General features: G+C 45.4%; 1 protein-coding gene across 1 annotated transcript; it reads left to right on the plus strand.

Moving 5' to 3' along the window:
* The first annotated feature begins 10702 nt into the window (after positions 1-10702).
* On the plus strand, positions 10703-12189 carry LOC136509997 (peroxidase 42-like). The gene is made up of 2 exons (XM_066504572.1): positions 10703-11065; positions 11331-12189. The coding sequence occupies exons 1-2, from the start codon at positions 10823-10825 to the stop codon at positions 12087-12089; spliced, it is 1002 nt and encodes a 333-aa protein (XP_066360669.1). The 5' UTR covers positions 10703-10822; the 3' UTR covers positions 12090-12189.
* The last annotated feature ends 2948 nt before the right edge of the window (positions 12190-15137 follow it).

Below are 15137 nucleotides of genomic sequence, written 5' to 3' on the forward strand. Positions count from 1 at the left end.
TAGGTTTGTAGAAAATGCGTGCAACATTTATATCTCTAAATAAGTTTATTATGAAAGTATATTCAACGATCTATCTAACGATACTAATTATGTATTATAAATATTAATATTTTTATATATAATTGGTCAAAGTTAAAAATATTAATTTCTCAGGAAGCGAGAACGACTTCTATTTTGGGACACATGGAGTATTACCTTATATGAGTGCATTGAGTTATTTTCACATTAAATTCTTAATACGAAACCCCTTGCTCTTTAGATTGGCATAACATTGGCCCACTTATTAATTAGTCTCTGTCTGTGTTTTTTTCCCTATGCTCATCACTTTGCCGAAAGAATCTTGATCTACGAAAGAGAAACCCAGGTCCACACAATAATTAATAATATGTATTACGTACGCGACGTGTGTGCTAACGACACTCACTTCAGCCTGAGAGAATGACTAAAGAGTAGTTTACAGCCTGAGATCTACTTCCCCAAACAAATTTAAGTGATAGCTCGACTGGTTCTAGCAGCTTGTCCTGTTCAACCAGCCAAGCTGTGCTTTATGCCATTTGAAATTCTTGCGCAGTTCAAATATACCCATGCAGGCTATGCTATAGCCAAGAGCCATGTGTTAGCCAGTTCATCCTAAACAAAATGGCCTTGTGAGTATACATGCATACAGCAGGATAGCATAACAAAGGATGCTCGTTTTTGGAGCGACAGTTCATAAATTCAAGTAAAAAACATCAGCTAACTCAATAAACTAGAATTAGACGTGTCCTCATTTGCTACTGGCCTAGTTATTTGTCATTTTTATAGACAGTACATGAGATTGTCAAATGCATTGAAAACTAAATAAACCTTCAAGCGGTAATGTCGAAGGAAAGCACGCATATATATGGTTGACTTTATTCCACCAAGTGGCTATACAATATGCTTGTCATCTGACTGCATTAATTATTATATGGTACGGTGGTATATGTGTGTGGTACTAATCTCTCAATTATCGTCTTAGTAACTGTTTCAAAAAATAAATTAAAATGCAACAAGTACTCTCTGCATGTATGATTTTAAGGTTTGTGCTCATCCTCATCAAGTCCTCATCCATAGATACAAATACCCTTGCTTGGGAGGTCACCATCAAACATTCTCAGCACGTCTCACTTTGTAATAGCCATCACATTGTCAAATAGCTTGAATTGTGAGTGGCGACTGGTGGCCCACCTGACAGCCGCATCCGTATACACAGCTGTACAAAAAAATGCCACATGGCATTCCAAATAGGAATTTAATTTAGTTTCTGCCATTACGATAGAAAGATTAATATAATCTGTACCTACTATTTTTTGTGAAAGAAAGAAACTATTACTTACGAAGTGAACTTCAATTTTCATTAAGCATCCCCAAAAGTTTGGATTGCCCGTTTGTTTTCAACGTGAGCTTGTTCTGCCACATCCATCTTGATCAGTAGGCTTAAAAAATAATCTTGCGCTGATTAGGGGCGTTGAGTTTGCACATTTAAGTTCTTAATACCCAAACCCCTTGCTCTTTATTAGCTTGGCATGACATGAGCCACTTATTAATAAATTAAGTAATATGTATATATGACGTATGCTACTCTTCCGTTCAGTTGACATTCTTCGGATCACCTGAGCAAAGTAGTAGTTCATGGCTTGAGATCTACTTCCCGGCCAAACAAACCTAAAGTGATTAGCAACTGGAATCTAGACTGTTTTATGCAATTTAAAATTCTTGCACACAGGTCATATACACCCAAGCTAGCTCAGAACCATGTGTTAGCTAGTTCATCATGAACCAAATGGGCCTTGTGAGTACATACTAGGACACCATAAGTCCATAACAAAAGGTGCTCGTTTACGGCGTGAGAGTTCCTAAATTGAAGTCAAATAGCAGCTAACTCTAAACTAGAATTTCTCATGTCCTCATTTGTCAGTGGCCGCATTGTGACATTTTCTTACACAGTCCATTCCTGGAGTGAAATGCACTAAAAACTAAAGAAATCATATCTGAAGTCATAACGGAGGAAGGCATGCATTCTACGCAAGAAACTGGCAAAATAATGCTTTTTTTTGCAAAAGATTGACGAAATCACTACAGGGCTTCGCTGTCGACGGACATGTTGTCTACCACTGAAAGAATAGCGTCATTAAACCCTAGAATAAATCCAGGAAAATACGAGTACTCATTTTAAGTCGGGGACTTGAACCCAGGTGGGTTGGTTCCACCACAAGGAAGCCAACCACCTAAGCTATGCTCATTTCGCGGCAAAATAATGCTTGCTGTCTGACAATAATCCAAACAGACAAGAAAAGTGGCAGATAGATTGATCTAGTGGTTGATCTAGGGTCGGGCCAGGGCTGCAGCGTTTGGTGCAAGGCCAAACAAGCAACTTAACGGAGATCATTGTTTGGGCCACCAATTTGTTTTGTCCTCCACATCTCCAAACTACGAAACGGTTTCTCTCGAAACCTCTTCCCACGAGAGGCGAAAGAGGGCGACTCCTACTTCCTATGCTCCCATCGGGTCGGATCATCGACCCCCTCCGCCTCCGGCAGCCTCCTGGCCTCGGATGTGTTGGGGATCTACGTCTCCTTGCCGGCAGTATAGATTAGGTCCCTTTGGTTTGTATCCTGGCGGAGTCTGCTTGGTGGAGGCGGTGTGACTTATGTGGAATAAGATTCTCCTCTCCCGATCCACCTCGTCGTCTTCTCCTCTGAGGATGACGATGGGCTTGTGAGGTGGAGGTCGACCGGATCTGCAGAGATCCAGATTTCTGCGACACCTGTGTTGGAGTGATGGTGTTGGTTGCACTACGCGGGGAGGCTTGCGGGAAGTTATCAGGTTTGTGATGGACAGGTATGATGGTCTGGCTCCCTCTCCTCCCAGTCTCCGCTAGGATGGCCAGATCTAGGCCCAGGTTTTCACAGGGTGTGTCCCTGGCTGATGTTTGCTACGGTCTTTCTTCCCATTTGTTGTGGGATGCTACTGTGGCTCTTCTCAAAGCCTCTGGACGATGGTGCTCTCCTGGGCGTATGGATGGGGGCCGTTCGTCTCAGCTTTCTCTGGAGACATGGTCGATGGCGGAAGTTGGCGAAAGGCAGCGACTTCAGTGGACACGAAGGCTCTCAAGGGCTTCCTTATAATTTTCTTTTCACTGAGGGCCTTTGTGTAGTTTGGATGGGGCAGCTTCCTCCTATGTATCCTTTGTGTATGTGTTTGTATGTGTGCGCGCATCAGTATGTTTTCCTTACTTTGTGTCGACGAAATATGGTCGGTAGTCCACCGAGGGGGGTGCCCGTGGTGGTAGATTATCGGTAGGATGCGTGTGATCTGGAACCAGATGGTTACACAAGGCGCAGAGACAGCGATTTAGACAGGTTCGGGCCGTCTGATCGACGTAATACCCTACGTCCTGTGTCTTTGGTGTATTGTATTGAGATGTATACAGATTAACCTCTATGGATCTGTCCTCTAGGGGACCCTTGCCCCTCCTTATATACTCCGAAGAGGACAAGGTTACAAGTAAAGTATCCAATTTGGTACTATTATAATATCTAGTACAACTTGTAATCTTGATGTACATGCCTTGATCTCACGGGCCGGGCCACCTCGGATGGTGCGGCCCATGTACCATCTTGTGGTACCCGGGGGTCTATCCCCCACAGCTAGTCCCCGAGCACCATGTATTCTGATGCGACACGCCATTTCAACCTTCTCCGAACAGTGAGGCTTGAGTTCTTGACGTCTCCGACCACCGTTGTCGCCGGAGAAGGAGGTTGTCCGAAGAATGTATGGTGCTCTTAAGAAGAAAGAAAAAGATTTCCGTCCTAGGAAGTGTGCCCACTTGTATTTCTGAAAAGAAATGTAAGTGCGTCTTGAAGCGTAGCGTCCTTGATCATCAGAGGCGTAGAGGTCGAAAAACAAACACATTCACCGCAAGGTGAAGTGTGCCCACTTAGTCCCCGAGCCTGGTAGTAGGTGACGTAGGCACGTGGTGCCAGGGTCTAAAAAGAATTCCCAGTTAAGTTGAGAATCCAATCGTCGTACAGGCGATACGAGATGCACTGGCAGGTGTATCGTACCGATGTAGTCCTCGAGCTTGCTGGAAGGCGAGGTATGAGCCTTGTAGCAAGGTCTAAGTGCGAAAAATATCTCCAACTGTATACGAGTTGCGAGTCGCATGTAGCCGAGACGCAAGTCCCCGAGCCGTGGTCGGAGAGTGGTCTGGGTGGTCTGGGCAGTCCCCGTGCGTAGGTCAAGAAACGAGCGACGAAGTCCCAAAGCTGTGGTCGGAGAGTGATCGAGACAGTCCCCGAGCACAGGTCGAGGAGCGAGCGACGAAGTCCCCGAGCCGTGGTCGGAGAGTGATCGAGGCAGTCCCCGAGCATAAAAAGTGTGGCAAAAAACCATATGCCTCATGCGCCCGGAGGCTGGATACCCGAAGGAGGTAGATCCAGACAAGGCCGAGGAGCTACGGACGACCCAGCTGGACTTGTCGGCGAAAATAATTGACGATATTAACCTGTGTGGAGGTGCGACAGCACCCGTACAAGGAACGCCATCAACGAGTCAGCTGGGGAGCGCCGTCATCTTCAAGCCAACCGGCGAAGCCTGCGGTCTCGACCAGCCAGGCATCGGCGGGGCCATCTTCTTCAGCTCGATCAATGCCAGAGTCCCCGAGACCCTGAGCACGATGTCAGGCATGGCGGACAGCAGGCTGCCGCATGACCCGACCAGCCAATAGTATAGGCTATAGCTGTGGAAGAAGATTTAGTTGTGTTATTGTAAACTTGGACCCTTTCAGGCAAGCTTGTAATAACGTAACTGCATATCTGCATAAGCTTGTTTGTTTTGTAGAAAACATATTTAAGCTTGAATATCATGTTGGTGTAACTAAGTGAGAACGTGTTAGCAGTTCTGTTTAGTTGTACCAGTTTAGTCGACACGTCATCCTGAAAGGTTTGTATGGCCCTGGTTTGCCCTATGGTCGGAGTGTGAGGTGCAGTAGCCTGTGCACACGTAGACGCACACAAGTCAAACCAGAGAGGACCTGCCGATCACCCGTAGCGTAGAGAGCAGATCCCATGCACGCGTTGGGAGGAACCAGAGACAGGGCCTGCTTCCGAAAACCCGGGAAGGAATGGTGGTCGGTTTTGACTGGTTGAGTTAGAATAACAATAGACTTCGAAATTCCTGCAATATAAATATGTAGAATGATAGTACATGATGTACAAAATAAATTATGGAGAAAAATCAGCGGTGAAGAAATAGCGTATGACGCTCAGCAGTCATTTGCAAATGAGCATGATGTGATAAAGCAGTTGGTGCTTTGTAAACATCAGTGTTAATGCGAAGTTTGTGTTTATACTTAATATAAATCGTCCGACCAGTTAGTATGTAGCTGATTCTCCTAGCCCTAGCTAGCCCGTTAACCATAACGCGGGGCGCAGGAGCCCGTGCACGTGTAGGAAGAACAAAGCGTCGCTAAGGAGACGCTGCCGACCACCCATAACGCAGAGGGCAGACGCTCGTGCACGTGTAGGGAGGAGCCGGAGACAGGGCCGTCTCTGGAGACATCGAGCGTCAACATGACTGGTCGAGGATTTGCATTAAGTATAGTTGTATATTATCTTTAAGATGGTATACATGGACAAACATTATTTGAAGAATAATCATGATGAGGACGTTGTGGAGAAACGTCGTAATGAAAATTACATTAAGTATAAATATTAAAAATGTACTTATCTTTGAATAGAAATATGGTCGATGGCGATGAAGTTGTCTGGTCCTCGAGCTTTCCGACCTGTCGTCATGACGGTGGTCGCGGTTGTCGTAGCGCCGTTCTTCGCGGCGATCATCATCGCGACGTGGTTTGGGGATCGATGTGGTCGGAGCTCGGCAGAGCCACTCAGGACGTGGTCGACGTGGTCTGTGGTCGGAGCTCGGCGGAGCTGCTCGGGACGCGGTTGACGTGGTCCGTGGTGTGGTTGACGAACCCAGGACGAGGTCGAGTAGATGAACGCAGCTTGGACGGCTTGTTCATGGTTCGATGCGGCTCGGTCAGCAGCTCGCTTGGCTCGACGTGGCTCGCTAGATGGCTTGGTTGGCTCGACGTGGCTTGTTCGTCGCTGATGGCTCGTCGGATCGCCTGCATTGGAGTCGAAGTCGAACTCGGCATGGTGCTCATCGATGATGCCGCTGATAAAGTTGTTCATGAGCTGGACATGCCTTTGGACTGACCAATTGGCTAGAAGCGCGAGCCTAGTCGCAGCTGTGGATAACCATAAACCAACATATAGATGCACAGAGATATATAAACTTGTAATACAATATTAATTTGAAGAAAGGAATAAGACTTAGCTTGTGTTCTATATATGCGGATGTGGCCCATGTATGTGCATGCTTGCATGCAAGTTGAAAGATCATGACTATCCATAATGAACTCGTATTGCCTTGCAGATTGGATCGTAGGCCTCCTGGTTCGTTGTTGATAGACCACGACATGCCTTCGTCACGCTGGCTTGTTGCCATGCGATGGTTTGTACAGAGCGATCTAATATTGGACTTGTACGAAGTATCAGATGCTATGCAAGAAACGGTGACATATACATGTATACGCACTCCATTGATGCACGGCCCTGTACCACATATATGCTTCCTTGGTTGCATGGTTCTGTAACATAGCACGGTGGCTCCTTGTTTGCTTGCATGGCCATGACGTTCACATGCATATACACGTATACGATGCATGCATATATCCATATATGCATTGGCCCTGCTTGCTTCCTGTTTGCTCGTAATAAGAGGAAAGTCTTGGTCGACAAAACCTTGACTGCTGTGTTGGAGATGGAGACGGCGTTGTAGTCCGACTTGTGCTCTGATTACGATACTTGCGCTTTAGATCGGATCTCGCCGTCTCGCGGAAACAGGGCACCGTCGACGTGGTGATCTACATGACAAACTGTTGCTTTTGCTAAAAATCCATCAAGACGGCGATGAAGTTGTTCCGGTCCTCGAGCTTTCCGACTTGTCGTCACGACGATGATCGCGGTTGTCGTAGCGCCGATCTTCGCGGCGATCATTATTGCGACGTGGTCTGGTGATCGATGTGGTCGGAGCTCGGCGGAGCCGCTCAGGACGTGGTCGACGTGGTCCATGGTCGACGTGGTCGGAGCTCGGCGGAGCTGCTCGGGACGTGATTGGCGTGGTCTTTGGTCGACGTGGTCGGAGCTCGGCGGAGCTGCTCGGGACGAGGTCGACGTGGTCGCGAGCTCGACGTGGTCGGAGCTCAGCGGCTCGCTCCGCTGCTCGGCGTGGCTCGCTCCGCGGCTCGGCGTGGCTCGCTCAGCGGCTCGGAGTGGCTCGCTCAGCGGCTAGCCGTGCTTGGAGTGTATTCCTGTATATGTATGCACGATAGATACATACGTGCACATGCACGTGCAAGTATCCTAGCTGTTCGTAGTTGGCTTGCATGTCCGACTGTGGATCCTTGTTCGTGTTGATACAGACATGCAGATGGCCAGCATCGCCTATCATTGCGTGCCGAATTTGACGAGTCCGTTGCTGATCGGACTTCGGGTAGATCGCGACGACTTGGTTGACTTGCTCCAGGGAAAGCCTCATGTTGCTAGCTTGCTGCAATCTACAGCGGTAGCGCTCGTTGCTGGGCTTGCTGGAGTCGGAATCCTGTGCGGATGCCGCGTTTGGGGTCGGGCACTCCGCATCCAGCGCTGAACGGAGTAGGACCGATCTAGATGAGGTATTGGCCAACTTCATGATGAAAGGCATCTAGATCGATGTAGTCGGCGAGTTGATGTCGACTTCATGTTGTCGACGAGTTGACCGTGTAGAACGGCGGGGATCAGCACGAGGAAGCCGAGCTGCCGTGGAAGGATGTCGATCTTGGATTACGCCATCTGGTTCGCCAGGGATCAGCACGCACAACCCTTAAAGGGGCCCCTACCTGGCGCGCCACTGTCGACGAAATATGGTCGGCAGTCCACCGAGGGGGGTGCCCGTGGTGGTAGATTATCGGTAGGATGCGTGTGATCTGGAACCAGATGGTTACACAAGGCGCAGAGACAGCGATTTAGACAGGTTCGGGCCGTCTGATCGACGTAATACCCTACGTCCTGTGTCTTTGGTGTATTGTATTGAGATGTATACAGATTAACCTCTATGGATCTGTCCTCTAGGGGACCCTTGCCCCTCCTTATATACTCTGAAGGGACAAGGTTACAAGTAAAGTATCCTATTTGGTACTATTACAATGTCTTGATCTCACGGGCCGGGCCACCTCGGATGGTGCGGCCCATGTACCATCTTGTGGTACCCGGGGGTCTATCCCCCACACTTTGTAATATATGTTGTGCATATTGTGATAAAAAATTGTTTGGTCCTCCGATTGGATGAGGAAAAGTCCATTTCACGTTCCTCGATTATTGCGTGTCAGATTTGCCCTCATTCACGAAACCAAATTTTTATACTCTTCAACCCTTAAAATCATCCGATTGATCTCCCTAAAGCAGTTTTGATTGACGTGGCGTCACATCAACTGTCCTACGTGGCACCACGTGAACCACGAGAAACATAAATCAGACTTTCATGATAGTTTATTAGAGAAGTCAATTATATTTAGTAAAAAACTATAGAAATAACTTTTAAAATTATACTACACACCCAATGACACAATAAAAAGGATGGGAGTACCACCTAGATGTTAATTAGGGTATGCTTAGAGTTATGATATCCATTGGTACCCGCTAATAATGCACTTGAGTTTATTCATTTTACAAATCTGAGTAAGCAGTTCATTTTATTTTACAACTCTAAGCTGGGAAATGAACTGGGTGACTTCATTGTGGTGGGACTTGCTTATTGCCCGAGTTCACGTCATTGATATTTAAACGAGTGCTTCTATTTTTTTTTAATTTATTTCATAATTTGATGGGTGCTACTATACTCTTTATGTGGTCGACAACGTGCATATTGATAACGAGACATTATTGGCTTAGTCTTTCCGATGTGCTCATACACTATGCATTCGTAGAGGTAAGTGTGTGTATGTGTTTGTATAAGCGTCTGCACACTTTCCGTAATGTGATTGAAAATGAGAAAACCATAGATTAATGGGGTTGTGTCCAAAAATAAACTTACATCCCCTGTGTTAATTAATTCCTCTTATTAGCTAGGATGTAGTACTAGGAATAGGAACATAGAGAGAGGCACACACACGAGCCGACACCACTAAAGTTACATTCATTTGTTCGCTGATGACGTGGATTATTAACGACCTTAAGCTCAGTTTACATATTGAATCCTTGTCGACAATCAGACATCATAATTAGTGGAGGCATGCAATAATTTCAACCACCAATAAACAACATTATACACATCTTCTGTCCAAAATTTTTAAATATTTTAATATAACCATATTGTGACCTTGTTGACGTGTCAGCAAATAAAAGCTCTGCTATCCATTCGGTTGCTTGGTTTCTAGTTCATGTGCAATTGTTCCGGTCTGGTGCATGGCGATGGGTAACAAGGCAAATGCACATAATCTCTCTCTCTCTCTCTCTCTCTCTCTCTCTCTCTCTCTATATATATATATATATATATATATATATATATATATATATATATATATATATATATATATATAGGGAGAGGCTATTCAGTAGCCGGCTACAAAATAAGTTATTCTGTAGCCACCTCCATTTACTATAATTTTATATACTAATTTACCATAATATAAATACATATTTACGATAGTTGGGTTACTATAATACATGAGGATATTTACCATAACGTTATATTAAACCACTTAGTAAGGAGTTACTATAATCTCGTAAAATAACATAGTAATTATCGTAACTCAAAGTGGCTACAGAATAAGTTATTCCGTAGCCAGCTACAGGATAGTAGTTCTATATATATATATATATATATAAAAGTATATTCTGTAGCCACCTCCATTTACGATAATTTTATATACTAATTTACGATAACGTTTATACATATTTACGATAGTTGTGTTACTATAACACATGGAGATATTTACCATAACGTTATAGTAAACCACTTAGCAAGGAGTTACTATAATCTCGTAAATTAACATAGTAATTATCGTAACTCAAAGTGGCTACAGAATAAGTTATTTTGTAGCCAGTTACAGAATAGTGTGTGTGTTCCAGATAGGAGTATGCCCAGAAGTAACCATGATGTAATTATGTAGCTAGAGATTTCATTGAGCTTCATCATGTCCTAACAACTTATGCTAGCAGTTGACGTAGAGTGCGTTGACGTGTACTACGCTAGCAGTTGAGTCGACCACACGGCTTAAATAGTTGTTAGCTGATGGAATGAACCATGTCCTAACAAATCCCCATATCACCTATTTTCTTATTCGCGGATGAAATTAGCACGTATATACTTGTCGCCAAGTGGAAAACTAGCAATGTCAACACGCCTTGCAATGCAACTGGATCGCCAGCTACACCGTATGTTGTACCTGCCAACTGTGTGCTAATAACGACCTCCCAAGAACATAATTGTTGCAGTTAAGAACAACATGTTAACCAAAAACAAAATAGAGGCATGCATTCGTCTCTATAAATACCCTAACTAGGTGCCTCACATTGCCACCATACCAAGCATTCGCGTCTCTTTCAGTACTAGACATCACATCCTCCAATAGCAGCTTAGCCTGCTTCTAATATCCTAGATAGCTTTCTAAGATCGATCTTGGGTACGTTCATATACAAGGATTAAAGATTATAATAAGCTAGCTGAAGATTTAAGTAGCAGCATATATATCATGGCGATGCCAACGTCGACGTCAACATGCAAGGCCACGCTGCTCATGGCGTTCGTCGCCGCTGCTGTGCTGAGCACGGCGACGACGTCGTGGGCACAGTCGCCGCTGCAGATCAACTTCTACGGCCCGTCGTGCCCGCAGGCGGAGGCGACGGTGCGCAACGTCACCGCGGGGATCATCGCCAACGACCCCACCATGGGCGCCGCCTTCATGCGCCTCTTCTTCCACGACTGCTTCGTCAGGGTATATTTAGATATGTATATATAACTTTCTTTTTAGATATATAATAAAGTCGTCAGGGTATAACTACACAGTACGTACTAATGATCATCGTCACACGAGAACACCATGTTGTTATTGCAAAATGACAAGCAGATCCCCTAAAAAAATGACAAGCAGATATGCCATGTTTGGCAACTCTCTCAACATATTTTAGTACTCGCATAGTACAATCAGCACGTACGTAGTATGCTAATGCATGGCTCCGGCGGCTTAATTTGCACTGCAGGGGTGCGACGCCTCCATCCTGATCGACCCGACCAGCAGCAACACGCAGGTGGAGAAGAAGGCGATCGCGCTGCGCGGGTACGCCGCCGTGAACACGATCAAGGCGGCCGTGGAGGCGGTCTGCCCCGGCGTGGTCTCCTGCGCCGACATCCTGGCCTTCGCGGCGCGGGACACGGCGGTCGTCTCCGGCGGCTTCGCCAGCTTCGACATGCCCTCGGGCCGCCGCGACGGGACGGTGTCCAACTTCATCGAAGTGCTGCAGAACATCCCGTCGCCGACCTTCAAGCTCCAGGATCTCATCAACAACTTCGCCAAGAAGGGCCTCGACGTCGACGACCTCATCATTCTCTCCGGCGCGCACTCCTTCGGCCAGGCGCACTGCTCCTTCTGCAACGGCCGGCTGTACCCCACCGTCGACCCCACCATGGACGCCACCTACGCCTCCGATCTCAAGACGGTGTGCCCGGCGCCGGGCAGCAACAGCGGCAACCCGGTGATCAACAACAACCGGGTGACCGACCCCAACGTGCTCAGCAACCAGTACTACAGCAACCTGCTGGCGGGGAAGGTGCTCTTCGTGTCGGACCAGCAGCTCATGAACACCACCTACACGGCGGCCAAGGTGGCCAACAGCTCCGCTGACGCTGCCACGTGGATGAGCCAGTTCCAAACGGCGCTGGTGAAGATGGGCAGCATCCAGGTGCTCACCGGGACGGCCGGACAGGTCAGGAAGTTCTGCAACGTCGTCAATAGCAGCTAGAGGATCGGCCGGCTCACTAGCCTGTTGTACAATTGGTTCTAAAAATAGAACACAATTTGCCTTTTGCTTATAACTATACATATGTACTACCATGTGTCAAATTAAGTTCATACATACAGAAATATACAACCACTTGCAATCTAAGAACCGTGACTACCACATATATAACATATATACTATAGAGAACCAACCGTGGAATTGCATTATTGTTGTGGCCGCAACGGAGCGGTTGGAAGCGGCAAATGGTGCCCAGAAATATGGTACCGGAACGCACTTTAATTTCTCAGTCAAGTCCAGAACTTCCACACATTTAATTTCTAGAAAGTTCCGCACATGTGCAGAAGTTACTTTAATTTCTAGAAAGTTCCTCCTGTTCCAGCTACTGTAGCAGGAAGACGTTTTTCTCTGTCCTCGCGAAATGAACTAGGAGCCCGGAGAAGTCACGTTTTCTAGCTCCTCCGGCTCAGGCTCCTCTGTCACTGTAGCATAGAGCCGGAGCCAGAGACAGCCGTGCGTAAGAGGGCCTAAGCTACAAATACATATGACAGTAGTGATATCAAATATGATACAAAGTAGAAACCATTATGGTTACCCAAATGAAACAAATGCAATGAACTGCCAACGGAAGCTAGACCGGTTGGTCGACGCTTCCTGTGGCACCCCTCAGGTTCTGAGTTCGATCCCCCCTCGGGGGCGAATTTCAGGCCTGAGGGAAAAAAGAAATCTCCTCGTTTGTTCCATGCTAAAGTACAAGTCTGTGGTCGTTCCGTCTCACGGAGATGCGGTGCCGCTATATATGGGTGGGGCCGTGGTTCGAGGATTTTCTCGATCTGCGTGAGAAGATCTTCTTCTTAATGAAACACCGGTGGGACGTCGTCCCCCTACGGGTCGAGTTTTTTTGCAATGAACTATCAGACACACTGATTGAATCTTTTTTGCACAACAACCGACAAACATGATGATTCTTAACAGAAGACATACCCGATAATTCTGCATGTCAAGTAACTGCCTTGCAAACTGAACCCGGAAGTAGGCTCAAAGGTGCCAACCATTATCAATACAGACAGCCGATATGAACAAATAGAACCAGAACTTTAATTTGAACTAGTTGTACGACTCAAGATATATACAAATAGCCACAACAGCTGAATACTGTAGCACTACCTAGACTTAACCGAATGTAGAAGAGACAACGGTAGATGGTACAAATGTGCCTTGTACCTCAAACTGCCAACACTGTCAAAGAAGAATATCAGGAGCCATACTCACCCGGTTACAAATATGGCCACAATAAGACTACAACCCACATCGCAACTCTTATGCAAATCTTCTGAAGCAACCTCGAGAACAAAGGAAGCACCAACCATAGAGTTGACTAATCGGGATAAGTCTTATTTCCATTAAATTATTGAGATAGCAAAAGTTCAAGCTTGCCTGAGATACTTTTCATAACTTTCAAACAGATCAGATGCACTATCAAATTTTGTGTGTGACTTCAACACAAGGTACTTGCAAAAACTAGCTCACCAATTTATCATTCCCTTTCACCAAATCATCAACATACCAAAGAACACATATGCCTCACATGCGAACTTAATCAATATGATATTTAACTCACATAACTCCAACAAATGACACCACTAGCAAGAAAGACAACAACCAATCAATTCATATGGTAAGAGGAATATCGAACCACAAACAAACACAAAGGTTTACACGTAAACTCCTTGCGGGGAAAACCACAAGCGACAACAAGCAAGTAATCCACTATGAAGATGAAGGTATATGAGATGGCAGCCAAAAAGGATGGGGGGCTCCAAAACCCCACCAAACTCACTCTCTAATGGTGGAATTGGCAGGTCAAAGCCTCACCCTTCAGATCTCATCTCTCCCTCCCTCTCGCTAATCCTCAAAAGGGAAGAACAAGCCATACAAGAGAAGCTCTGTGTTTGGGATGGGTTTTGCACATTACAAAGGGCCCCTCAAAGTTGCATAGTGTCACAAATGAGTCCCTCAATACCTAACCAAACATATAAGGAAACTTTTGCATAATGTATGCAATTTCCTAGAGTCAGCTTCCAAACTATAAATAGATTATATAGATGGAGGTATCTTCACTCTCGGTCCAATACACATGAACCATTTGTGTAAATGGCATTATCACAATTAGTTCCACGAACCAACTGACTTTGATAACCACTTATATGTACAATGGATTCTAGCCTATGGACCATCACTGATAGTAGATTTGATCCAAATTTCTAGCTCTACTTTTCTAATCGCGTTCATAGTCCCCCCCTACCCACACACACATTGCATCTATCGCACCCTTATATGTGTTTGACATGTATTTGGTCCATAACTTAACATGAGCTATTCATATATGTATGTACGCAGATTTATGGGTTAATTCTGATCATTTTTAATAATGGTAGAGTTGGAAATTTAGATGAAGATTTGGGGCTTAATTTGTGTAATTTTTCATAATATGATGTGGGTAATATATATATTAGGAGTTATTTTAGACTACATTTTTGTAATGGGGTATGGGGACTTTTAAAAATGAATTAATCAATGCCAATTGTTTTCTTTGATGACTAAAGTGTCCTAAATTGATAGCGAGATGATATTGTTTTTATGGGAATTTCTAGTCTTTATTTCTTATCTCAATCACATGTTGCGAGGGTCAACATTGAGGCCACAAGTACCTTAGCTAGTTAAACTATGGGGGTGTTTGGGACTATTCTGCTCCAGTTTTGCAGCTCCGCTCCACCAACTCTACCGTGGAGCAGCTCCACCGTGGAGTTTGTAGAGTAGGCGGTATTGTTTGGCATACCACCTAACTCCAACTCTAGGAATGAGTTGTTTCATTGCAAATGGTCTATTATACCCTTGATTAACGTTTGTTGTATGTTTTGATGTATGTGGGGCATATATATAAGTGAATATTTATTGCCAAATGAAATCTGATGTAAAATATATATAAGAAATTACACTTAATGGTATTAATCTCGAGAACACGGCCATCTTCGATGGATTAGTAATCCT

Source organism: Miscanthus floridulus, chromosome 16 (assembly GCF_019320115.1).
Source record: "Miscanthus floridulus cultivar M001 chromosome 16, ASM1932011v1, whole genome shotgun sequence".
NCBI classification, from domain to species: domain Eukaryota; kingdom Viridiplantae; phylum Streptophyta; class Magnoliopsida; order Poales; family Poaceae; genus Miscanthus; species Miscanthus floridulus.